Here is a 25,772-nt window from a genome sequence, read left to right as displayed (position 1 = left end):
ATCTCAGCGTTAACAGGTGTGTTACTCGAGGTAAATGTTGTTTTACTGTAAACAAGCCGAACTCGCCTCTGTAAACAAGGCGAACGCACCTCGCATATCCTGGTCCCTTTAGGAGCCGGCCGGTCTCGGCGCATGCGCAGTAGCCGTACGAGTCGCCGGCGCACGTCTGTCCGTCCACACGACAACGCGTAAGAAGCTTTGCCACATTCCGTGTGGTTTGCGCAGTTTGATGAGCTGCACCCAGTGATTATGGAGTACAACTGTCACTATGATGCGTTTCTTATCTGTTCACCAAGGTCCTTAACCTAATATTGTCGAATACTGTATATACCCGCAACCCGGAGCCGTAAATGCACCGCGCGCTCTACGGTCCGCTGATTGCAATGTCGATGGCACTGTCGGAAACGACACAGTGAATCAGAATCAGAATCAGAATCAGTTTTTATTCATGACAAAATGATGATAATTACAACATATGTATATACAGAAGGAGGTCCCGTAGTTAGAAACTGAAATGGGACCTCCTGTGCAAGATGACTAGAATTAATAATACATACAACAATGGCAACATGAAAAATTTACAAACAAAGGTTTTAAGAGACAAGGCATAAATGAACAGAAAAGCAGCATATGTAAGTATTAAGCAAAAAACAAGGCTTCGACTTAGTCAACGAAAGGTGAAAAAAATAGCTAAAAGAAAAAGAAACGACGAGTCGGCATCGCGCCCGTAAAGATGGCTTCGCAGCGGCTTTCTGCATCACATGATAGCGCTCGGCGAATAGCGGTGCGAGCGGCACAGGAAAAGTTAAGGCTAAACCCCATTGGCGCGATTTTGTGCGCGACAGCGACGAGCGACGGGTTCGCGCGACGGATCGGGCCGTCGCTTGAACAGATCGCTCGGTCTTGTCGCGCGATCGCTCGGTTTTGCAAATCTAGAATCCGTCGCTCGTCGCCCGGAAGTGCTATGAGCGACTAGCCAATAGTAGACAGCCGGAACAGGATGTACATTAGTGACGTACTACCGGTTTGCTTTCGCGCGCTTTTCGGGCGAGCTGAGCAGACGGCCTCCCTGGGTCGAGCGTACAGCAGCATCTACGTTGAGTATGGCGAATGCAGAGAACAAAAACGAATTCAGTGAGCGCCTCATAGACGCTGTTGAGCGAGAGCGCTGCCTGTGGGACCTCCAGCAGAAAGAATACAAGTCCCGTGGAGTATGCGAGGCAGCGTGGCGACGTGTAGCAGCGGAACTCGGATCGACCGGTGAGTTGTGCTTTGTCGCTATTTACATTGTGTGCTTGGTTTCAAATTTGACTTACTTCTGCTGCATTCTATGCTGCTGATCCAGCCCTTCCATAAAACGCGGGCGAAGCGCTGCTTGATCACCACTTTTAACCAAGCGCGAAAAATAATAGCGCGGGAAAAGGCACCACTGCAAAATTGCGGCCCTGTAATTGCTAAAAAGCAGTGCGATCTATAGTATATATCTCGCATTGAAATTGCATGAGACAAGATCAGGCATGCATGTATAGAGCGAATGCTGCCTTCATCATGGCATGTGCGCGAACTACAATGGGTGCTATGTATTCATTTTTATACGCAGTTGCCGACGTGAAAGCCCGGTGGAAGAATTTGCGCGACACTTTCCGCCGTGTGTTGAAAGGGCGCAACGAGGCAAAGAGCGGCGCGGCCGCAGACGACAGCCTCGACGAAGACAAGCAGTGGACGTTTTTCGTCCGGCTTCTTTTTCTAAAAGACGGCATGATAGGAAGACCGTAAGTTCATAACAGAAAGTTGCAGTACAAATGGTGGTATTTTTTCTGTGGCCTCATGCCAGCATTACAACGAATGTTGTGCCTGACAGCAAACATACGTGCATGTATAAACGAGCTAATTATGAACAAAAAGGTTCATAGAAATAAAAGAAATGCACAGACAAGCATATTTACAGTGACCTTATGTGTGGAATGTTTAATAAGTCACACATGACAATTGAGCTTTTTCTGATGAAAGCAGTGCTTAGTAGAGCTAACTTAAAACATGCAACATTGTTTTCTCCAGGACATCAGGAAACCTCACGGCGCCACCAGCAGATGAATGGCAAAGTGCCAGTGCAAATGGCCACGTTGAGTCGGCTCAAGAAATTTTTGCGGCGATGTACCAGGACGAGGGTAATAGCGAGGTGGGTGCATGTGACCGAACAGAGGCATCGAGCCTTGTTGACGTGTGTGTCGAAGTGCCGGAGCCGCAGCCATCAAAAAAGAAGAGGAAGAAAGACAAGTACGATGAGCAAATTGAGAACATCACCAAAATTCTGGCAAAGGAGAATGATGAAATTGATCATTTTGCCGCATTTCTCGGAGAAAAAATGAAGCGTGTACCTCTGAGGCTGCGTGACGAAATGCAGATGGAGGTGCTGCGAGATGTTAATAAGTACATTAATAGCGCTTGAAATTTAATTTAGTTTTTTTTTTTTCATTGCATACTTCAGTGTTTAGGCAAGGAAAGTGTCCTTTTTAGCACACAATTTTCAGTTTTTTTCAGTTTTCTCAGCCTCGGGTTCTTTAACATGTACCTAAATCCAAGTGCACGAAGTTTTTCCGTTCTACCCCCCTTATAACATGCGGCCAGTGCAAACGGTAATCGAAACCGCAACAGCATGCTTAGCAACACAACTCCACGACCACTAAGTCACTACAGCAAGTTGCGATATATATATCTATACATTTTTCATTCAACTGTTGTTACCTGGGAACTAGTCCCCCCAATCATTGCAGAAAATCCATACTGAAAAGGTTTTTTATCATGTTTTACTGCTGTGACCAAACTTGTTTCGTAACACTGGATTTTTTGGTAGTATTCACTGTTGTGGAATTACCTGTCATTCAAATTTTGTATGTTTGCGTGCCTTCGGTGTATTTTCATACAGGCAAACTGCATCTCTCAATTTGGTAATGCTGTGATAATGTGAACTAGGCCTTATTAGGTAGACCGTAATGGTTTGCTGTATATATGCACCGTTGTGCAGTATTACGGCCATTGCATCTCTCACTTTGATAATGTTGTGGTAATGTGAACTAGGCTTTACTAGGTACACTGTAATGGTTTGTTTTATATACATATATTTTCGTGCAATAGCAAGGCCATTACTGTGTTGTTTCCTTGCCTCGTCCATTTCTTCGTACACGTGACCTGAATCTCCCAATTTGGTTATGCTGTGATAATGTGAACTAGGCCTTATTAAGTAGACCATAACGGTTTGCTGTATATATGCACCGTTGTGCAGTATTGCGGCCATTGCATCTCTCACTTTGATAATGTTGTGGTAATGTGAACTAGGCTTTACTAGGTACACTGTAATGGTTTGTTTTATATACATATATTTTCGTGCAATAGCAAGGCCATTACTGTGTTGTTTCCTTGCCTCGTCCATTTCTTCGTACACGTGACCTGAATCTCCCAATTTGGTAATGCTGTGATAATGTGAACTAGGCCTTATTAAGTAGACCGTAATGGTTTGCTGTATAAATGCACCGTTGTGCAGTATTATGGCCATTGCATCTCTCACTTTGATAATGTTGTGGTAATGTGAACTAGGCTTTACTAGGTACACTGTAATGGTTTGTTTTATATACATATACTTTCGTGCAATAGCAAGGCCATTACTGTGTTGTTTCCTTGCCGCGTCTATTTCTTCGTACACGTGACCTGAATCTCCCAATTTGGTAATGCTGTGATAATGTGAACTAGGCCTTATTAAGTAGACCGTAATGGTTTGCTGTATATATGCACCGTTGTGCAGTATTGCGGCCATTGCATCTCTCACTTTGATAATGTTGTGGTAATGTGAACTAGGCTTTACTAGGTACACTGTAATGGTTTGTTTTATATACATATACTTTCGTGCAATAGAAAGGCCATTACTGTGTTGTTTCCTTGCCTCGTCCATTTCTTCGTACACGTGACCTGAATCTCCCAATTCGGTAATGCTGTGATAATGTGAACTAGGCCTTATTAAGTCGACCGTAATGGTTTGCTTCAATATTAAGGCCACTGCAACTCTCAATTTGGTAATGCTATGATAAGGTGAACCAGGGCTTATGAAGTAGACCGTAATGGTTTGCTGTATATATGCACTGTTGTGCAATATTAAGGCCATTCCCCTGTGGTATCATTTAGAAAATTTTTATAGTCTACCCTTCCTAACTAGTTTTTGGTCCAACTCACTGATAAAGGAGTGTGTGTTTAAACAAGGCACTAAAGATACCATGTTGACCACATGCGTGGCAGGTATTGGGGGCATCTTGTTTGATTTAAATCTTAGTTCCTTATGCCAGTGTTTGTTCTGCTGGCTCCTTGTACTTGTGCTGCCATATTTTTTGTGTTACTGGAACCACCCCACTTACTTTCTAGGTTACCACTGTACAGATTACTTTTGTTTCCTTCATGCAGTTTCCTTGCACAGGACCTTGTGAACACCATTGTCTTTGTCATTTACGACTATAGTGCTTCCTGTTTACCATGTCAAATTTAGGCAAGTTTTGTAATGCGTTCGGGCCAATAAAAAATTTTCAAATACTCCTTGTCACTGTTGCGATGATGCGAGACACCTAAATAACGAAGCAAGTAAAAAAATTTAGTTCCACCATCATAATGCCTGCCTTCCTTGAATGATTCTTTTAACGCAACTACACTGAATTGCACTCGTTCACCTAACCAATATCACCGCATTCCAGAAATAAGCAATACGAAATAAAATGCACAGAAGGGCCACAGAACAGAAAATCGTAAATCCAGCGGCTCACTGCCAAAGCATTAAGTAGATAGCCCTGAAGAGGGCTGTTGGGTTCTTCATGGAGTCCAGCAGCACGTGTTCTTGGCCTTGAGGCAGCCAGGTCTACAAGCTTGTCACCCCTGGCAGGTCCCACTGCCAAGACACCTGCCCTTCATCCTTGAAGTACTCGATGAACTGCTTGCGCACCGAATTAGCAGCATTTGTGCAGTTGCGGGCCGTTGCTCCCTGCAAACCGAACACAGCAGCACTTGCCACCCCTTGTCGCCAAGTGCCGTCACGGACACACCCGAACATGTCCTGGCAGTCTGCATATCCAGGAGGACAGTAGGTCGCTGAAGCCCTGGACGTCATGGATAAAAAGTTGTGAAGTATGCAGGTTGCCTTCACAACACTCTCCACATTTTCTGGCTGCAGGTTCATCTGCCTCTCGTATATCCGCCAGCGGGAAACGAGAATCCCGAAGGCATTCTCTATACATCGTCTGAAAAAGACAAACATATTCCGACTTAAAAATGCACATGTGATTCTTTAAAAATTACGGTTGTAAACGTGCAGTAGAGCCTGCACCAAATTAAAAAAAAAAATGGAGCACTATATGGCAATGACATGTGCACTGTGGTGCACAAAGACACCAAACACCAGCATTGTATAATAGGCAATGTTACAATTTATAAATGTGAAAAAATATTCACGTAGTTATATGGAATACATAAACAAAGGTATCATTGCAGGATTATGGTTTTAATGATTACAGTTTAACAATTACGATTTTAAACCTGATATGGTACAGACCTGGCACGACTGAGGCGGTAGTTGAAGATGATCTCCTCAGCTTTAGTGCGGGTGCCCGGTAGTGGCCGCATGAAGTCGGGGCGCAGCTGGAAGGCTTCATCGCCAACAAACACATGAGGGCAAACTCTCTCGGAGCCTGGTAGCTTAGCTGCCCGAGGCAGATTGAGCTTGCCCTCGTGCAGTCGTTTGCCAATGGGGGAATCTTTGAAAATTCCCCCATCACTAAACCTCCCAGGTGCGCCGACATCAATAAGCCGAAACAGGTACTGGCTGTCGGCCACAGCCATAAGGACAATGGAGTGGGTGCCCTAGAAGCATTGGAAATAAGAATAACAACAAAGAATTCTTGTAATTGGAATCTTTCATTACACTTTGCTTCATTGCAGTGTTGCAAGGCACACATAAAAAATGGTTACCGTTTTACTATACTACAAGCTTTGCCTAGAGTATCTACACGATTTTTCCATCTTGTCGTCCTCTGCTACTCACATATACCATCCCCTCTATGCTACAACTAGTCAAACGGCACCCACAAGACACTCTCCTTCATCATCATTGCATTTCTTAAATAAAAAAAAACCTCTCCCTTACTTCCCCACAATCATAAATAGCGCTGTAAATGTTACGTTCTCATATCAGATAAACTGCTGCAGTCCTCTGCTTGCAGGTTGCAAAAAGGGAAGGATGGAATTGTATTCCCCCTTTTTAACAAAGCGTACGAACAGGCTCTTCTCAAAGTCATTTAAAAGCAGTATGCTGCGTCTTATGCACAAGGTTGTTCCCATACAATACTGCTGTCGAATTTAGGAGTGTTTGCATTTACAAAGCTGACCCTTCAGCAGCAAATATTCTGCATGCAATACTGCAATGTTCTGTCACATACCTTATAGTTGAAGTACAGGCTCCCAGCCTTTCTTGGACATCTAATCCTCACGTGCTTGCCGTCCACAGCACCCAGGCAATTTGGGAACTGCCAACGACTGCCAAATCCTGAGGCGATGTCCCTCCATTCTCCCTCTGTTGGAGGCTGCATAATACAGATTTGAACTTTGATGCATGCCAATCACCGGCAGACTTTACTGCTGCATTATTCACCTACGTACCCTCATGCTCTGTCTATACGCATGTGTTATTTAAGTTATGCCGCTACTTCACCTACTGCAAACCTCACTGTCACACACAGTACACTTTACTGCTGCTGGTTTCACCTATATCATATCATATGAATATCATATCATAAGAAGCCAACAAAAACTGACACCGGCGGATGTGGGACATACTTTCTGCCGCAGACGCCGCGAGAATGCGATCTTTTCGGGTGTGATATTGACCGGTTGCATTCACACAAAAAAAAACACATTCTCGTGAAGCCTGTGGCAGAAAGGATGTTCCGCATCCACCGCCAAGGTTTGCGAGTGGTGCCGCTTGCTACCACTCCCAAGGTTCTACTAAGAAAGATAAATACCCAAGAAAGTGTATGGGGAAATGGCGCCGCAGTAGCTCAATTGGCAGAGCATCGCATGCGAAGTGTGAAGGTTGTGGGATCGTTCCCCACTCGCGGCAAGCTGTTTTTTCATCCACTTTCATTTCTATTAATTTATCGTTTCCTTATTTCATTTATTAAAACACAAGTAATTTCCCCTATGTTGTCCTTGGTGTCAGTGTTTGTTGGCTTCTTATATGTATATGCATGTAGTATTTTAAGCCATAATCCATTTTCTAAGGACATGCATGTGTTGTACCATCTCAGACATTCGTGCTAAATAATACTGAACAAACAACACTAACATTGATTGAAATCCACTAAAAATACTGAGAAAGGCGACTAATACTGAGCCACTGCTTAAGTGTGAACGTAAGACCATGCTTATTGGTACCACGTTATGAAAATATTTTAAGCGCACCTTCATGTACACAGGGGACAGCACCTCCCATAGCACATTGCACGTCAGGTGAATTGCCTTGCGTGCAGTCTCCAGCCCCACTCTGAAGGCCATTGCTACATCTCGCACGAGCATACCGGACGACAGGTATCTGAAAGCACACAAGATCATATAGCACGATTGACGCAGTAAAGTTTTGTGCTGGTGAATGGCGAGTTTCTACCGAATCTAAGAAGTACTGAAGTGACAAAATGGTCCTACCGCAGCGTCAGTGCGAGGCGCTCGCCAGATGAAATGGGTTCTCGGCAGACCCATTCCTTCGTCAGCCGGTCCCGCACCATGTCGTGGAGCGCGTCGAATGTCTCCGGCGACATTCGGTAGAACTTAAAGAACAGCGAGTCGTCGCCGTTCTTCATGACCTTCATCTGTAACAAGGCAATGAAAGCGCATGAAGTTGTACTGCGTTGACATAAGTCCTTCGTCTCTTACCGCTGTGAAGAACTCGCTTTCGTCCGCTCGCTTGGTCCAGACCGGCCGAACCCAGTGCTTGCGGGACAGCGCCTGCTTCCTCTTCATGATCAAAAGTAGCTGTAAAGCAGCTAGTTTTCTACGCCGCTCCATCACACGCACAGAAAATTTTACAGCGGGGACAGAAAGAAACGCTCGCAGGCTCGCACAGCAAAATGACAACGGTGGTTTCAGGTAGCGCGGGCGGGAAAAGGAAGCGGTCAGCGTTTTGCAGAGTTGGCCGCGCCGCGCGTCGCCGACGGATCCAGCGAACTACCGAATTTTGATATGTAAACAAAAAAAACATACTGCAAGACCTTTAGAAATACATTATGCTGCTTTGTACAGCCAACCAAATCAATTTCAATTATTGTAGCAAGTGCCACACCAGGTTTGGCGCTAACTCGATCCTCTAATACCGGCAACACTGGAAAGCCGTCGCGCGAAGCGGTCGCTCGCTTGGAGCTTGACTTTACGGGCGACGAGCGAACGCGACAGCCATCTCGATCGCGTCGCTCGTCGCTGTCGCGCGAGAAATCGCGCCAATGGGGTTTATACTTTATGCGCAACCTTTATTGACCCTTTTCGCGCAGCAGTTTGTTCTAGAGAAATGAGATGGCGCTTCCGGCGGCGCGCCGCACGCAGCCTCAGCGACAGCGCACGAATACGAAACCACTTTTGCTTCCACCTTGCTTCCCACCTGTCGGAGATGCAACTGAGGGCGCTATTCTCCACACGCGTAGCGGCTGCACGGCTGCCTTGTTAACTATCTGATTGGCTGTGGAGAGCTATCGTGCCTTGAATGTTGTTCCGGGAAACGGAAGTATTGCTAAATGAAATCTTGCGTTTTCATCAAGATGACGAAATGTGACGTGGAGCTGCAAATTTTATTGACTAGAACATCTTTTTGGTCCTTCACTATACGAAAAATTTACACCCTTTGGGGTGTATCTTGTCCCACAACGATAATCGTCATCTGTCTTGCCCGCGTTTCCTTTCCTTAACGCTGCGAGCCCGGTACTTCGCAGTCACGAACGGCATGCGCGTTATCAGTGTGACGTAGCTTCTCGAAAGGAAAGTAACGAGCGCCGAGATTTCAAGAAAGGAAACTCGGGCAAGACAGATGGCGATTATTGTTGTGGGACAAGATAAGCCCAAAAGGGTGTAAATATTTCTAAGAGTGTTGGCAGCTACATTGCGACGTTAGCGCTTCAAAAAGATAGCGTACAGACGCCAGTGCAATGCATCAGCAATTTCGCGAATATGTGGTGGCAATCCATGATAGACGCCATGTTAGCTTGCTGATTGGCTGAAGGAATGTGCCGTGGGGAGCGTCACAGGAAGCGTCGTTTCGTAAACGTCAATTTGACGTTATGTGACCTTGCGCTGGGCCGCCATTTCAGATATTTTCCGCCATAATTTGTGGTACGACGAGTCGCGCGAATTATGCTAATGAGCAGCCATATGCAACGGCGGCCGAGAGGAATGCGTATCGCCACATTTTCCCCGTTGTTTGGCGCCATGAAAATCTGTTGTTTATAACGCGTGCTTACATCGCTCTCGGGTGGTGCTGGTATTTGTGTTTTGGGCCATCATTTTTTAAAAGAACGCATGTATACTAAATTGTATTGGTTGAACATATAGCAAACTTTCTGCAACGTTTTCCACTTTTCACTGCTGCGTTTGTATTGCAATCAAGACTAATACCTTTTCGCACAATCAAAAGTTATGACAACGGCGTCTTCTTCATTTATGAAAATGAACGTACGCAAGGCGGCGCCTTAAGGTTTTCTCCCGCGGTGCGAGTAACCAGCGAACTGAACAAGAGATGGCAGCGCCGGCGCTTGCGTCGCGCTATCGGATATCTCTGGCGCGCGCAACGCTACCGGTGATATTCGGCCATTCTCAGCCAGCCGGGTCGGGCCGAGTCACCTATGTTTCACGAGATAGCGATAACGTGGCCTAGAACGCGCGCATCACCACTGGTAGGTCGCGTGTGTTATCTCAAGGAAGAAAGCAATGGTTGGCGCCGACATACCATGACTCATTGCATTTCCAGGGATCGACACGCATTCTACAGCTTCTACGCAGCAGACGACGGAAGCAAGAAGCGTTTTCGACGGAATAATCATTGGCTTTGAGCTATAGCTGCTCTATTTTTACTGTGGAGAAAAACTGTTTTGCTTTACCGAGAACCTTGCGTTAAGTGCCTTCATTTCAGTTTCTCAGGCAAAACGTCAAGTTGGCGTCACGTTACGAAAGCAAAGTGGGGCCATCAGCGCCATTTTATTCGCGTCGCGTCTACGTCACGCATCGATGAAAATGGCGGAACGTCCAGAATAGCGCCCTGAGTTTTCGCTAACGCACTGTGCTCCAGTCATGCCGGATTGAATCATGTGGGTTGAAGACGTGTGCAGTAGTTGGCTGTAAAACGGGTGACTGGCATATTAAGGAATGGACTCTGTGTGGCCAAGTTCGCGGACCGCTGCTTCAACTGTCCGTGCGTGCGTGGTATTATACCCTCACTTCGATATGTACGGCTTTCCTCGAGGATACAGAAATTTGCGCATCCGCCTGCGTTGTATCGCTAATCCTCAAAGAAAGTTCTTCGGCCCCGGAACGTCGGCAACAGTGAGTACCACTTGTTAAACAATGACAAAGGGAGTAGCGCCGCTTCGTGTCATAGTACGTTTCGCGCACAGTATGTATACACACATCTATGACCCCACTGGTACGGCATCTTACGCCCACTCTATCGCCAACGTGTCAATAAGTAAATGGGCGCACACTTGAATATATGCGCCCCATATATAGGCACAATAAATGACGGACTACACCGATAGCGCGCGAATGGTCGAAGCTGAATGTTTTGTGACGGTCCACAGGGGGTAAGCGAGTGATTAGCGATAATACGTATCCGCTGCGAGCTATACTACAACGTACAGAACATCTACCTTCCAAAATCCTTGTGCGCAGCAAGAACAAATCTATCGCAACCGAGCACACCCGAAAACGATTAGGACAATATATAAACAATCAGGTAGTGAATGCACCGAGAAACGTTACTTAGTGAGAAACATTACAAACCATTGCTTCAAACTGTTTGACGATTAACGAATAAAGAGCGAAGCACACTGATCTTGATTAAATTCATAAGTGGTTTACGTTTGGAGGGCGCAGTACATATTTAGCCCCGTTTTTAGTACAAGCACCGTATATAGTCTGCACGCGCTGTTGGACAAGGCGTTTACGTATCCTCTGAAGCTGTGGGCAAAGTTTCGTGTCGTCGAACAGTCGCCGTCTACGATATTCGCCGAAGCAGAGGTTAATTTGTTGAGCCTAATTTGTTGAGCCGCACTGGGCGTCATGCACATCCATTATAAACACGGAGGCAACGGAAGCAGCTGAGGCTATTAGGGCCATTGTAAACGGAGGCAACAGAAGCGGCCGGGGCTATTGCCGTCTGTCGGAAGCGCCTTTGAGGGATAACACGGCGCGCTCCTCAGGTTTGGCTGTCGGTGCTAAATAAAAACACCATGCAGGCGGCCCTCCTGGATATTTCTGTAAGTACTTTCGAAACAAAGGAAGTTTTTTTCTCCTGTCAAAATAATAGTCTTGGGCAAACAGAGAGCACAGACTGGTTTACAGACACTATATCTCTTTAACGAACAGGTATATACAGTGAACTCCCACTGCGCGCGGCGATGGAGTCACCCGAACCGGATTCTTAAGTGAAAGGTCGACAATCGCCGAGATCGAACTATGTGAAATATGGTCTTACAGTGGGCTGTCTGTATACAACCAAATGGAGCATAACAGAATGAAGCCTCAATGCGGCGATCGCACGGGTTCGCGGTGACCGACTGCGCGTCTGCACGCATGTCCGCGCGCAATGTTTCGCTTTCGGTGCGAGCTCGTTTTCGTACCGTGTGCGTGCGTGCGTGCCGTGAGCTTTAGGCCGCAGCATACGATCATTTGACAGTACACAGGCAACGATTGCTTTGTCGACGCTATCGGAGCTGTTAAAAATAATCTCGTTATAACTAGGAACTTCGACGCCTAGACGGCGACTTTTGATGCACGCCGTATAGCGACGATTCGATCTTTGTTTATTTTATTTTTCAATTATTCTAAAGTATTGGACGTTTCAATATTATTTTGTTATGTTGCGTCGTACTGTATGTTTATCGGTCCTCTCATCGAGCACTTATCCGCTGCTTCTTTTTCTTAATCCAGTACATTGCATTGTTTGGTGCTACGCAAGCATGAGCATATGCCATGCCGTTGTCAGTGTGCTTTTGACCGTTCCATTTCCATTCCAGTGAACTTGCCGGTATGTAGTATCAACAAGTTCATAGATCAAAGCTTCATGACATTAGCCTGGCAGCGCGCGCGGGCGACCGTCTCAGTGTGCTCTTTCTGCTATACTCACCGAACCTCGCAGCCCCGATGCCGTATCAGAAATCTTCCTCGCGGAAGTGCTTGCTGCACACCCGAGTTGTAGCCTATGGCTGCTTGCCGGTTCTATGTTTCGCGATCCAAGCTTCACGCAGCTTCTTGTCCCGCGCGTACGTGAGGAGGCTGACAGCTGGCACCGTTATGTACGCCCGGCACTGCGGCAACGAGCAGTAGCCTACCATGTTAGACGCCTTCAAAGGCAGCCACTAGCTATTATAGGGCTTTCAAGTGTTACTGAAGTACATGCACCAACTAGGCCAACAAAAAGTTCTGCTCGAATACCTTTCAAGTTTTGCCAAGTGCACACCCGAAGCGTGAAAGCCTCCTCAATCAGAACCGCAGCGCAGTTGGCACTTTATAAACTTTCGCTTCGGCGCTTCCGAAGCAGCCGAAGCGGCCGCTGTGTTCACGTGATATCTCATACCACGTCACGACAACAGTGGCGCCAGATTTTCCAGTGGTGGAGCTCGGCCCCAATATATCGCAATAGAGGTGTTACCACGAGCCCTGGGGATCGCCGTGAAGAGGGTCTGTACGCACAGTTGCTGGCCTAAAGAAGTCGACGGCGGCGTGATAATTAATGTGTTATGGCTTTTCGACAAGAATAGTCGTGCAGCAGCAGAAACAATATACAGAAATGTGGCAATTTATCTCTAAGGCGAAGCGTTGAAAGCCATAGCAAGGTTTAGCGCTGCGCTTGAGCTCTTCACGCGGTGTTCTGACAATTTAAGTCACAATACACGGCGGCGCCGCGACGCATGCAGCACGCGGCGCGCACAACGCTCATGCCAGCAGCGGAACGTATGAATGCCGGCCTGGGCCGTCAATATCGCAGCGATGACTTGCGCTCGATTCTACGTCTCATCATTCACAGTTCAGGGCCGGCTGATCCCGTTGATAACGCGGGCGGAGCGTCGTTTTCTCGACTGGTGAAGCGCGAAGAGGAATAACATGGGAAAGGCATTGCTAAAAAATCGGTGGCCTAGCTCCGGCAAAGCCGATTGAGCGCCTATACGTTGCGTCGTTTTTGCAGACAAACGCAGTGCGCCTCCCTGGAAACCTTATACCCGCCACCCGAAGGCGCGAATGCGCCTCGAATGTACGTAATGAAACTTCTCTAAGATGTTGTGACTTAACATTGCGCCACAAGTTACCACTATCGGCGCTGCTGCTGCCGGCCACACCTTCGGTGTTCCGGTATTCCGCAAACAGCAATTAGTAGAGACTTTTAGCGTGTCCGGTATTTGGGCAAGCGCGGGCGGTTTTCCGGTTTAGCGGGGGCGTCAAGGTGAGCGGCCCGATCGGTGGCGCAAAGCTCAACCACACAAACACAGAGCTAATTACTGTATTCTGCTTAGCTGCTGGGGTAAAATTTCGGCAGTGGCGTAATCGCGTTCACAATTACGCCGCTGCCAAAAATTTGCACGAGTGGCGAAGCAGGATATGGTGAGTTACTGCAGTTTTAGCTATGCGTTTGTCTGGTTGAGCTCTACAACACCAGACGGCTTCACCGCTCACGTTAACGCCCCGACCATCCGGTAATCCGCCCAAACCGCTCCTGTTTACCGGAATAGCGTACAAGCTAAAAGTCTCTAGTGACTCTTCAGGCCGCAGAGGAGCAGTGTTGCGGTTCTGGCGTGAAGCACTCGCATTGGGTTCGTAGTTGGAATCATTTTCCAGATACTTTCGAAGCGTGGTTATCGAATGAACTCCAATACATGTGCACTTGGCGTGCACTTGTCTTGTTGGCGAGCTGGTTGAAATCCGCTGTGGCAACACGCAAAGAAAACGCGGAGTTGGGAGAGTAAGGACACTCGCGGTGTCCAGTCCACGGACGTTTTCTGCGTGAGGCGCTGTTATCCTCACATTTATTTTATTTCTTCGTTCTTCACTCTGAAGTATCCTTGCTTACTTGCGGCTCTCCTCATTTTTTTTGTCTTCCTCTCGGAAACAGCATTTCGACGGTCCGCTGTAGGCGATAATACTTTCCTCAGCCTTCATTACCCACATGGCTTCGTTTAAACAGGTCATTTCCTCTATTGGGCACTGAAGTTAACGTCCATTTGCTTGTTTGTCATTTGTTCATTCAGTCCCTTACCGTCGTTTTCTACCACCTTCATCACCTGCTGTTACCGCAAAGCCGCTCGTAATTGATAAAACCTTCTTGCCTAGGAAAACATCAGTGTCATTGTTGCTGTCCTCTGAACTCGTGGTTCATACGCACCGTGGTGGTTTGGCTGGGAATCGCGTGGGTAAAACTAGACGAATAAAGACATTAAATATCACTTGCGAGTTGGCGAAAACTGATTATACAGCTTCCCTCTACATCTTTTTTTCCTTTTCCGTTGTTGTAAGAAACAATTTTGGGTGATTTCGTTTTCTAGTCACTTATTGGCTTCTCCGTTGAATTTACTTGCTTTAACATGCTTATCGCTGCGGATACGATCATCCCTTGGTTTGGCCATATCGACGTACGAGAAATGAGGTGTAAGGATTATGCGCTTTAGAAATGGTGAGCACGCGTCACATGATCGCGAGAACCGGCTTTAATGAAGAAGAACCGTGGACACGGCTTGCGAGCGTTCGGCCGTCATAACCGCCCAAACGTCACAGTGGCTCACACACACAAACAATTCGGCCCTTGCGCGTGAAGGCGATGGATAAGCGGCAGCAGCAGCAGGCCTAGCAGCCGCATGGCCGCGTCGCTTGCGTGGCAGCCGAAGCGGGAGCACCGGCGGGAACAGCTGCAGTTGACGTGATTTCCCCTGGATGGCGCCACCATCATTTACCGGCGAGCCTTTTGTGCCTCGGGGCGTTCGTGTGCGTCGGACCGTATCGGGTTTTGTGCCGCACTCGCGCGCAACCTCCGCGGCTTTTGCCTGTGCTGCGCCCGCGCGCCTCTCTCCCGCTCTTTCGCCGTACGACTACATCGTCTGTTTTCTTTTTTTTTTCTTTCTTGGCTTCTCGCTTCGGCTCTTGTCGGTTCTGTCGCTCTGCCTTTTCTTTTTTTTTGCCTTCTGTTTTTTTTTTTTGCCTCCTCTCTGACGTGCCTCATTTATTTGTGCGGCGGCGTGCGGCGCCGTTCGCCGTGAATGGCGGGGTCCGCCGGCTTTGCGAAGGCTGCTGCTGCCGCTGCTGCGCGCGATCTGTTTTGCTTGTTCCGGGTCTCGCCTCGTGCTCTCCCCCTCTCCCCATTATTTTTTTTCTTTATTTTTTCTATCCGCACGCGCAGCAGCGCGGTTGCTGCGTTAAATATTAATAGCGCTGCGCTCGGCGAAGTCGGTGCAGAGGGCAGTATGAAACAAGTGTGGCGCGGCGGAGAAAGTGTGTTTTTAGACCAGAGAGGGCATTACGAGGAAAGAAATGCCTTTAGGGTGTTTGTCTTTTTTTTTTCTTTTCGAAAACATCGGCAGCTGCCAGTTTCTGAATGCCGCTTCTATCGGTATGCAACGCTCAGCAATATTATCTGCGGTCATGTTTTGGTTGACTACGAGAGGGAGAATATATATCTAGTACAACAAACACACACACATATTATGCATGAAGGAATTTTAGCGTTGATTTATCAGGACGGCGGTTCGATGATCATGGGTGCAGTAAATGGCCCATTTCTTTCTGAAAGTCGTTTCTCACTACTTTCTTGTCAGAACCTGCTGACTGTCGCGAAAAAGAATTGCACTTAATGTCAAAATGACACGCGCTTTCATTTGTGTTCATTCATCTCGACTGCAAGCAAATTAAATGGTTTTCATAAAACGTCTATTGTCCACCGCCTCTACTCGACGGTTGCGGAGCTGATGCATTTCACAATATCTCGAAATCCGCCAAGAAACTGCAATTTTGTAGGGACGCGGGGCGCATATTTGCGAATCCTATAGCTGTATGACATCGGCCACTATAGTGTGTATCGCCACGCCAATGCGAGATCGAAGCAATGAACAAGGCTTGTTCAGGGACACTGCTGATAATTTTGATAAGATAGGAGGTTAATCATAGGCCACATAAACTTATTTCGTGAATCCATCTTGCTATACGTCCTGGTACAGAAAGTCAAGGAAAACAGCTTTAATTATAGCAGACAAGTACACTAACCGAAGTACGAAGACGGAGTAACGACCAGGGCCTTCATTCTTTCGAATGTTCGGTTTTCTCTGCAGGAAGCAACAGATTATCATCACGGTCAATCCAACATGAAATGTTAGAGTGAATCAACTCTCAAGCAACAATTGCTCTTCGCCTGCGAGCTCGATTGTACCTAACCAACCGAACGTATATGCCAAGTAGCTTTTTCTTCAGACGGGCAGCCTGCATGCTCCTAGTCCCCCTGAAGCAACGAAAGCTCTTGATATAACTCCTGCATGCATCAATTCCGAGACGCTCGTGAGTACCATAGAAAAAGTGCATGAAACCGAATGCATCAATCACACGATCGGAGTCCATAATTTCAAGTAAAATTTAATTGTTGTATAGTGTAGAAGCACGTACTCAACGGAGGCTGTTTTTAATGAGCGTCGCAAAGTGCTGAAGGTTATACAAAGCCTCGTATATATGGGGCATGGTATTCAGCATATAGATCTTAACGGCTTTTAAAACGCAAATATCTACAACGCCTGTGAAGCATGTCGTGAGATACAGATGTGCGTGATGCAGTCGTCGCACCACGTCGGCAACGTACGATGGTGTGGAATATGCACCAGCTATCGTTCAAGCGTCGCCAATAGTGAGGTGCAATCGCGCTTGAGTCGGCGAAACAATCAAAATCTTGACTCTGCGGCAGGCCCATATCTCCGGAGCAGGTACAAGTTGAGCACATGCAAAGGCGGTGAACGGTTACTATTAAAATTAATCACACACTCATAAAACAAAAACATTGCTTACTCAGCACCTATTCTCCATGGCTTATCGCAAACTTCTGAGAAACGTCTTCAACGTTTAATGGCAAGGGGTCTCCGAGTGTGTCTTGGTATTCCGCAGGCTACCTCGAGTTGTCTAGCAATTGCTGAAGCTCGTCACCCAACACTTTCAGTCATACGAAAGATGGAAACATGCCGACATATTTATCGCATCTTAACTCTGCACGAGAAGCATCCATTAAACCTCGCGCTTAGCGAAAGAAACAAAAGCAAAATTTACGATGTTGTTGAAGAACATGAAGGTTCGTGAAGGAACATGAACATTGTCAAGGCTTGAATTATGCAAAGTGGATGTTAGTTAGCCCCCTAAGATGTTAACAAGTTCTACCCGCCGCGGTTGATTAATGGCTATGGTGTTGGGCTGTTAAGCACGAGGTCGCGGGATCGAATCCCGGTCACGGCGGCCGCATTTCGATGGGGGCCAAATACGAAAACACCTGTGTACTTTGATTCAGGTGCACGTTAAGGAACCCCAAGTGGTCCAAATTTCCGGAGTTCCCCCACTACGGCGTGCCTCATAATCGGGTCGTAGTTTTGGCACGCAAAACCCCATAATTTACTTAACAATATAGAATTATCGGTCGAGGGGATCATATCTAAGAGAGACATGTTCATGGTAGCCGCACAGCAACTGGCACTATTCTAAATTTACTCATTATATCCCCAGTACATCCCCGTCTATGTAGATCGTTTCTGTCATAAATATTCCTTGGCTTCAGCATTCGTCATTCCACATGGCGCTATAGAGCAAGCGTTTAAATTAACCCCACAGACATCTTCCACCATGGCAAAACTGCTTCCAATCCTGTGTGCTTTGCATTTCATAACATAAGTAAGAAATGCGCAAAAAGGGATTATATTTAGCAATTCGCAATCGGCTCTCGCATTACTACGAAGCAATAAGAAAAATTCTTTGAACACTTTACTGTTGTACGAGACGCTCAAAGAACACACAAAAGCAAGCGCAATGAATCACGTAGTTGCATTTCAGTGTATACCCGAACATTGCAATGTTCCCGGTAACACTGCTGCGGACGCAGCTGCGAATCGAGCTCACAATAACGCAGAGACAATCAATCTTCCTCTTTTGCGCAGTGAAGTCCGCCTGCTCCTGAGACAGATATCCTGCCGCCTTATAAAAACTGCCTGGTTTGATCAGCAATCTAAGAACTCGGAGTTACACGTTATAGACCCATGTAACAACCTATCAATTCCGTCAAGTCTGAGAGAAAGCAAGTAATTCGAAACGTTTGTATACACCGCCTGCGGCTTGTTGCTGCAATTACGCGACACTTTTTATACAGTATAAAACGTGGCTCTAGTCCGCTGTGTTCTTGTGGCCATCCAGACGAAGATGTGCATCATCTCCTCCAGGAGTGCAATAAATATGACTCACCACAAAAGGTACTGCAAGTAAAGTTGCTGCATTTAGATAGACCATTCACTGTAAAACTCATTCATTCTAAAATTCATTCTAAAAAATATACTTGGTCCATGGCCAACAGCGGATCTTCAGAAAAGAGCTTTGAAAAAGATTTTCGAGGACAAACATTTTGGAGAAATATTAAATTTCAGTTTATCCTAATAAGCTAAATGAGTGATATTGGTGTTGTTATGTGTTCAAAATTGAAACATGGTGGAGAAATATTAAATTTCAGTTTATACTAATAAGCTAAATGAGTGATATCAACGCTGTTCTGTGTTCAAAATTGATTTATGTGGTGATCGTCTTTTCTTACGCTATGAGTAATTACTTGTGTTCTGTGCTTTGCTGTGTAATTAATTGTGTACTGTGTTTTGGCCATTCAAAATATTTCACTTTATATATGCGTATGTATATGTGTGTGTACTAAATTCATGGACAAATTTTTCGAGTCATGTACTGTTGGACTGTATATTGTTTTTATACATCTGGTGTTCGATCTACTGAGTGCCATATTTTGGGACATTGTTTTCTCTTTTTGCGCATGTTTGTTTCCTTTACTAAGTGATATGCAGTAGCTGGTGCCGCCATGAAGGCGCCAACCTCTCCAATTACTCATTTCAATAAAAACAAAAAGAAGTAAGAAATCAGATCCGACCCCGCATGTTGCAATCGGCGTGAAGCAAACTTTTTCGTGAAGCGCGGTCGATCAGATGCTGTCAAACTGTTCGTCTTCTTCACCGCCTTTCGAAGCATGGCGATTTGCGTTCCTGCATGGCAAGACGCGGAGACGCCTACCACGTGACCCACGAGACGAAGGGTTATACTGTTTCCGGGATCGGCCCGATTTTTATTATGCTTTCACCGGGATATCGACCCACATAATACTCGGCGACATCTACATACTGAGCAGACACGCCAAACGCCAGGAAAGGATCGAGGCATTGAAGGCATACATATTGTTGCAGTGAGGATATCTATAGGGATGCGTTTGTTGTTTCATTGTGTGATTCCGAACCGAACAGAGCCGGTCAACGGCACATCTGTATATATAGGGTATAGTACATATATATGGCTGTCGCGAGCCGATTCGGTATATTCGCGCTGTCATATCTGCGAACTGTTCAGTAAGACAGCAGCATTAGCGCAGCATGGTCAGTAATGTCCAGGAGCTTTCGGAAAGAAAGCTTCGCTTTAAAAGGAAGCAACGATATTTATTTCGCTTTGGCTGCCGATCCATTGGGTCGCAACATTAGCAATGACTGCTGACGTCGCCGCATGACTCGCTGCTGGCGTTGGTTGCTAAGCAGCTAATGATCGCCGCCATCGTTAGCTGCGCCATCAACCGAGACTGATGCATGCGTATACGCCCGTGCTCAAGAACGGACGCCGCGAGGCAGCTTCGCATTGTTGAGCGCGGGCGCTTGCATTACCCGCGACGGCTGAACAAACAATGAACCCGGCAGCTATGTAAACGTTCCTTTGAAACACTTCTTGAAACTTTGGCTTCCGTGTAAACAATCCTTGGTGCAAAGCGGGCCTCCTGTATCCACGGAGTTTCAACTGCATGCGAGAGCTATACATATAAGAAGGAAATACGAAGTTGCATAGTTCATGCATGACTGCTGCAGAGCGTGACGTCAAGAAAATTCGGTGGCGCTGCTGTCACATTCATCGTAATTGTGGACAAAAGAAGTTCCATATTCTTAAACAGCGTGAATTTTCTCTGAAGGGACGGTTAACGCCTATGACCGAGCATCATCGAAGATAAACGGCCATTGAAAGCGAGCGCGTGAGTGCAGCGGTATTTATGTGCAGAATGGTAAACAGCGAACAAGAGAAGTGTGAACGCTGTCACCCGGGTGTTGTTCTTGTCGTGTGCAGTGTTTGCTTACAAGCAGACAGTTCGTTATACCCAAGACCGTGGTCGATCGACTGCAGTGCCAACATTTTCTCAAGCATAGCGTGAAACGATATACGCTTTAGAACAGCTCCATCGCGAGATGCTCAGAGCGACGCGATCTTTGGACACGGAAGTCGTATCTGGGCTTTTCTTACGTGCCGTTTCGGTCTTCTGTGTGCGAAGTTCTCTACGTACACACCGCCAGCGTGCCGGCCTTGGACAGGCTGTAACAGCGGCGTTTGCGAAGGCCTCCTCCTTCCTCATCGCAGTGTCATATATGCAGAGGTGCGACGGTCAATAGTAATCTTATCTTCCTCGCTCGTTTTTGACGGAATATGTGCGAGCCGAAAAGCTATATTAATTTCATTAACTCTTTCGTCACCACGCCTTTATAAAAATCGATTGATTTGATCGACAGTTTTTATACGAGTTGTTACATTTCTGTTAGTATTATTTTGCTAGCAAGCATCACGCACCGTCCGAATTGATGACTGAACTTTGACTATTTGTCAAATTTGACAATTTCTGGCTGATTGGGAAGTCTGGGAAAAATGAAGTTTTACTGGAGGTATTGTCAAAACTCTTCAGAGCTTCCTGAACTTCTTCAATAAAAGAAACACAGATTTCGCGCTTTGGTCGACTCCGCAACATAATTTTTGAATGATAGCAGTAGTAAAGACACGTAAGCTTCTCTCGGCTTGTCAATTTTCTTATCCGACGTATAGGCTGTTTTAACGATGTGTAAAAAAATGGTAGATGCTCATAATTGCGTGTTATTTTGATCATTGCGTTCGACTAATATCAACTGCAACTTTATTTTTCCCACCGTGGGTTGCTTTTATCCGTCAGCGCTTCGACAGCGTATATGTACAAATAATTAAGAGCAATCCTTCCTGTCGATTGGGGTTTTCGCTCACACGAAATCACGCAATTCATTTCAGACCGACCTTCGAGCGAAGACTGACTAGTAGTCTACTCTCTTGCATTTTGAATGCTGCTTGTGCAAGTGCCCTTATTCATTACTGTACAACATTGGGAAACACTCTACATTACTGTACATCAGTGTACAGGAACTGAACTAAGCATGTGGAGGCTCGAGTGACAGTTGAACGCACATTATATAAAGACTAATTTGATTACACAGGAAAGCTGATCGAACGCAATAATAAAGTATGAGGAGGCTTTTGCATGCTCCCTGATCTCACAGCCATTGCTTCGCGAGCCTAAAGATTGCAGAAAAAAGCAAAGCAGGTGCTTGTCGCAAGAAGTAAAAATGAATGTTCCCTGTACAATAGCAACTTATACCCGTTTTCACATTTGAAAAGCTACTGATTTCCCGCATAACATGGACATCACTATGGATAGCATTGACGCCAACAAATCCTCATTAAAAAAAATTTTTTTTGCCTGACCTGTCTTAAAATGTATCTGGCTCCTATATAGGAACTAGGTGCATGTTTCGCATATATCAGATTTTTTTTTTCTCGCAGAACCTACAAAAAACAGCAAATTATTACTTTCATTCGCGCCTTGACGTGCTTCGAAGTTTCACATCAAAATTTCAAAAATTGTCTGATATATTATTACTGCGATACATCCACTCAAAACGCCAGTTACATGCTATAATTTTATGTCGCAGTAGCACACTGCGACTAATAAGTCTTAATTGAAATATTAACCATAACTTGAAGCACTGAAATTGAGCACATTCTTTGCGATAACGGAAGATTTAACTCTTACGCTTCTATAGAGTTTATTCTCCAGGCCTTTACTCGTCGGATCTTCATCTGTCGTTAGTCGCCTCGGCCAGATTGAGCTTTACTACAAATTCCATCGTCGCTGCCTCGTTGTTTGAAGCCGACGAGGAAACAACTTTATTCAAGCAAAATTTCAGGGCTTTGTAGATGTCCGCTTGTTTGCGGCGACCTCTTCCGTCCAGGCAATGATCGCTTTTTGTACTTTTCTTTCGCGGGACCGTATTAGGGTCTCCCAGGTCGTTTCTGAGGGAGCTGGCAGAAGCTCTCTTGGTTGGGGGAAAGCCCTCGCATTCCCAGAGGATGTGGCTTTGGTTTGCTATGGCGTTTTTATTGCAGTTTTTGCATAATGGGTCAACCTCTCCATTTGTGAAAGTCGCTAAGCGATGAGGAGTGATAAGGATTTTAGTTTGAATTCGGCGGAGGGCAGTGGCCTGCGCTCTCCTGAGGTTGCTGTGTAGTGCAGGGTACATTCTCCCGTCCTCTTTGTAGCCGAGCCGACCGGCCGCTCCTATAGGAGCGGCTGGTCGGCTCGGCTAAATTTTGTTCTCGCACAATTTCCTTCATTTTGCCTTTTGTGAATGTTGCAATAAGCGTATATGGTGCCTCGGACACAACATTCGACCTCGCGATTCCAGCCTGAAACTTGCAGATCCATGCTGAAGTCTTTATCTGCATAAAAGGACCCGCCGTCGATGCGTTGTGCGCCACCACTTCTAGTTTTTCTGAGATCTATACCGGCCTTCATGAGACTACACGTATATGTGAATAGCTTTGATGTCTGCGTTTGTGTGTACCTGAGTGAATGCGCCGTTTGTGTGATCACTGTGCGCCTCACATAGCGTGTTTTTTAAAGGGACACTAAAGGTTACTATGAAGTCAAGTTGAAGTGATAAAGCAATGCTCCAGAACGTCTAAGGCGTCAATATAATCGCGAACAGAGCTTTAGTAACTGAGAAATTGAGGTAAATGCATGACACGATTTGAGACAACCCATGCGACATTCCGGTACTAGCCCAATGACGAAGGCAGTCCTCATCATAATTTATGTCACTAGTACTCAAATACTCGTATTAAAAAGATCATTTCATTAGATTATAAGATGGAAGAAAATGCTACTTGTCTACTTCTATTCGATTCTAAAAAAAAATGACATTTTGACGTTACCCTTGAGTAGTATGGGTGATAGAAATGTTTCGTTTTCGCCCGACTCTGCGCGCTCGACTTGGCGCCGCGCGTGCTTAATGGAGTTTCAGTTGTTTCGTTATCACGTCGTGCTGCGGTGGACCTGCTGGCTCGCGAAACTTGCATTTGGAACAAGCAGTGAGAATGCCACGTCGATGTAATGTCGTGGGATGCGCGAACGGTCCGCGGAACTTGGCCAGGGGCAGTTGCAGCGGCGAATCCAACATTATACTTATCACTGTGTGCCAACGAGTGAACCTCTCCTCTCCGGCGGCCTTTCCAAGCAGGCCGCCGTCGTAGTAGTACGCCGGCAGCGCGAGCCCTCAGCAGCAGGACACGTTCATCAGTGCTTAAATCGCTGAAGTCGAACCCAGCATCGCGAGCCAATGTGTCGTTGTCAGAGTCGTCCATTGCAACGAGCGTCGAAGTTGGCGTCATAATATAAAGAACCAGCTTATCGTCGCGCGCTTTCCCTTCCGTTAGCCACCATAGCTGTCGGCTCTGTGATGGCTCTGTTTCTGGCCGCGCGTTTGCGTTTTGCGCAGAAAAGCCGTAGCGCCGTCTGCGTGCGCCGTTTCGCTCGCCGACGGCGCAACGTCACTATGAGACCATGACGTCACCACTCCTCGATCGGAGGGCGGGCGATTTAGGAACTGCGCTAGAGGTATGCGGACGCTTCAGAACGCATCTCTTAAAATAAGTCTCTTCTTCGCACCAAACAAGCGTTTCGAGATTTCTGGGACGGTTTTTCAACAGTCCACGTTGACTTAATATTAACCTTTTAGTGTCCCTTTAACAGCGGAGCTGTTCTGACTCGAGCCTTCGCCGTCCGGCGTCCTGTGTCACGCAGGGGAGGGGGGGAGGGTAGGTTCCGAAGCTGACCGCCAGAGGGCTCGCCGGGATGGCAGCGGACAAATCAGAGAGCGTGCCGGGGGAGCGGGCGGAGAGGGGTATATGAGCAGGTGTTTCGCCGGCTTTCACCCCATGTATTCCGCTCGGCCTGAGCGGCAGCGGGAGCTCACACGAGCGTGGTATCACCGACGTCGCGCAAATCCCGAGCTTCGAGAGCGAGAAGCGCAAGAAAAGCGCCAGCGGAGGGAAGCCAACCCCACTTTCGAGCGAAGGCAACACAAGCCAAGCGCGAGCAGAGGCAAGCTAACCCCTAACTTCGAGAGTAGGAGGCTGAGAAGAGACGTCGACGCGAGAAATTCCTCGCACAGAGGGTGCCGATGGACGGTTCAAAAGAAAATTCCTCGACCGTGTGTGAGGCCACAGCTACAAGGTACATGTGATAGACTGTGCTTTGATCACAACCTCACGCAACTAAAAAGTGTGCGCAATCCGGAACCAAAGCAAAACGCCGACAACTAGACAAAAGGCTTTCATGAAAATCGCGCAAAACACGAATTCAGATTTGAGAAAACGGCCACCAGCTTCGCTGTTTTGACAGCTTTCATTGTGTGGAACTACTTTTTTTAACACAGCACCATGGCGTTTGCACATTTTCAACAGTGGTTTAATTAAGACTCGAAAACAAACATTTGAGACTACTCCGTGCTACTGAGCGATTACATGTCGCACTTCCGTGTAGTTATGCGTAAACAGGATTTAGGGTCAGTTGTTTCCAGTTCGCATCTATAGTGTACAACTACATGTGAGACATGTGCACATCGACGTGTGTATAATATGCGTAGCGCGTTTCAGAGCACCTGTATTATGTTCTTCGTTCGGGAAAGCGATGGTCCAGGTCCTGTGTTTATTCTCTTCATGTGGCACGAGTATATCCATCTATGCAGACATTCCTCGGCCGGGGAAGCCGCTTGTGCGTTGCGCGCAGCGAAAACACTTGTTGAGCGAGTCAGGTCTAATTGAGGTGACATGACAATAACTTTATTTGAGTCCTGAGGGACTGAGATCTTGGGGAGCCGAAACCGAAGGCTCCCGAAGATCAAGTCGTTGGCTCCGCCCACGATGGGACCGGGAGATCAAGTCTCGCCGCAACGTCGTCGGCCCTCTGGATAGCCTGGAGTTGAATGTGGAGATTGCTGCCCTTAAGGGATTCCTGCCATTGTTCTTTCGCGATGGGTGGAGAGGCGTTAAGGGCTGGGCACAGTCAGAGCATGTGGTAAAAAGAGCATGAGTCATGACCATATTTTGGGCAC

The 25,772-nt window shown here is 46.7% G+C and overlaps 2 protein-coding genes across 2 annotated transcripts; one reads left to right on the top strand and one right to left on the bottom strand.

The window, feature by feature from the left end:
* The first annotated feature begins 1,103 nt into the window (after positions 1-1,103).
* Positions 1,104-2,449, top strand: LOC139054162 (transcription factor Adf-1-like). The gene is made up of 3 exons (XM_070530794.1): positions 1,104-1,260; positions 1,601-1,772; positions 2,059-2,449. The coding sequence occupies exons 1-3, from the start codon at positions 1,104-1,106 to the stop codon at positions 2,447-2,449; spliced, it is 720 nt and encodes a 239-aa protein (XP_070386895.1).
* A 2,445-nt stretch (positions 2,450-4,894) lies between these two features.
* On the bottom strand, positions 4,895-8,162 carry LOC139057661 (uncharacterized). The gene is made up of 6 exons (XM_070536287.1): positions 7,957-8,162; positions 7,729-7,892; positions 7,489-7,618; positions 6,468-6,611; positions 5,585-5,892; positions 4,895-5,273 (listed from the first exon to the last, which is right to left on the bottom strand). The coding sequence occupies exons 1-6, from the start codon at positions 8,086-8,088 to the stop codon at positions 4,895-4,897; spliced, it is 1,257 nt and encodes a 418-aa protein (XP_070392388.1). The 5' UTR covers positions 8,089-8,162.
* Positions 8,163-25,772: the final 17,610 nt, after the last annotated feature.

Source organism: Dermacentor albipictus, chromosome 1 (genome assembly GCF_038994185.2).
Source record: "Dermacentor albipictus isolate Rhodes 1998 colony chromosome 1, USDA_Dalb.pri_finalv2, whole genome shotgun sequence".
Classification (NCBI taxonomy): Eukaryota; Metazoa; Arthropoda; class Arachnida; order Ixodida; family Ixodidae; genus Dermacentor; species Dermacentor albipictus.
Note: the sequence above shows the minus strand (reverse complement) of the source record. Positions and strands in the feature narration are given on the sequence as shown.

What these genes read in the sequence shown, in the direction of transcription:
- LOC139054162 (XM_070530794.1), top strand. Translation starts at nt 1,104, where the DNA reads ATGGCGAATGCAGAGAACAAAAACGAATTCAGTGAGCGCCTCATAGAC. An exon ending in AGCGGAACTCGGATCGACCG is followed by an intron (nt 1,261 to 1,600) that starts GTGAGTTGTGCT and finishes TTTTATACGCAG; the next exon opens with TTGCCGACGTGAAAGCCCGG. An exon ending in GACGGCATGATAGGAAGACC is followed by an intron (nt 1,773 to 2,058) that starts GTAAGTTCATAA and finishes TGTTTTCTCCAG; the next exon opens with GACATCAGGAAACCTCACGG.
- LOC139057661 (XM_070536287.1), bottom strand. Translation starts at nt 8,088, where the DNA reads ATGGAGCGGCGTAGAAAACTAGCTGCTTTACAGCTACTTTTGATCATG. An exon ending in TGTCCCCTGTGTACATGAAG is followed by an intron (nt 6,612 to 7,488) that starts GTGCGCTTAAAA and finishes TGTATTATGCAG; the next exon opens with CCTCCAACAGAGGGAGAATG. An exon ending in TACCGCCTCAGTCGTGCCAG is followed by an intron (nt 5,274 to 5,584) that starts GTCTGTACCATA and finishes TGTCTTTTTCAG; the next exon opens with ACGATGTATAGAGAATGCCT.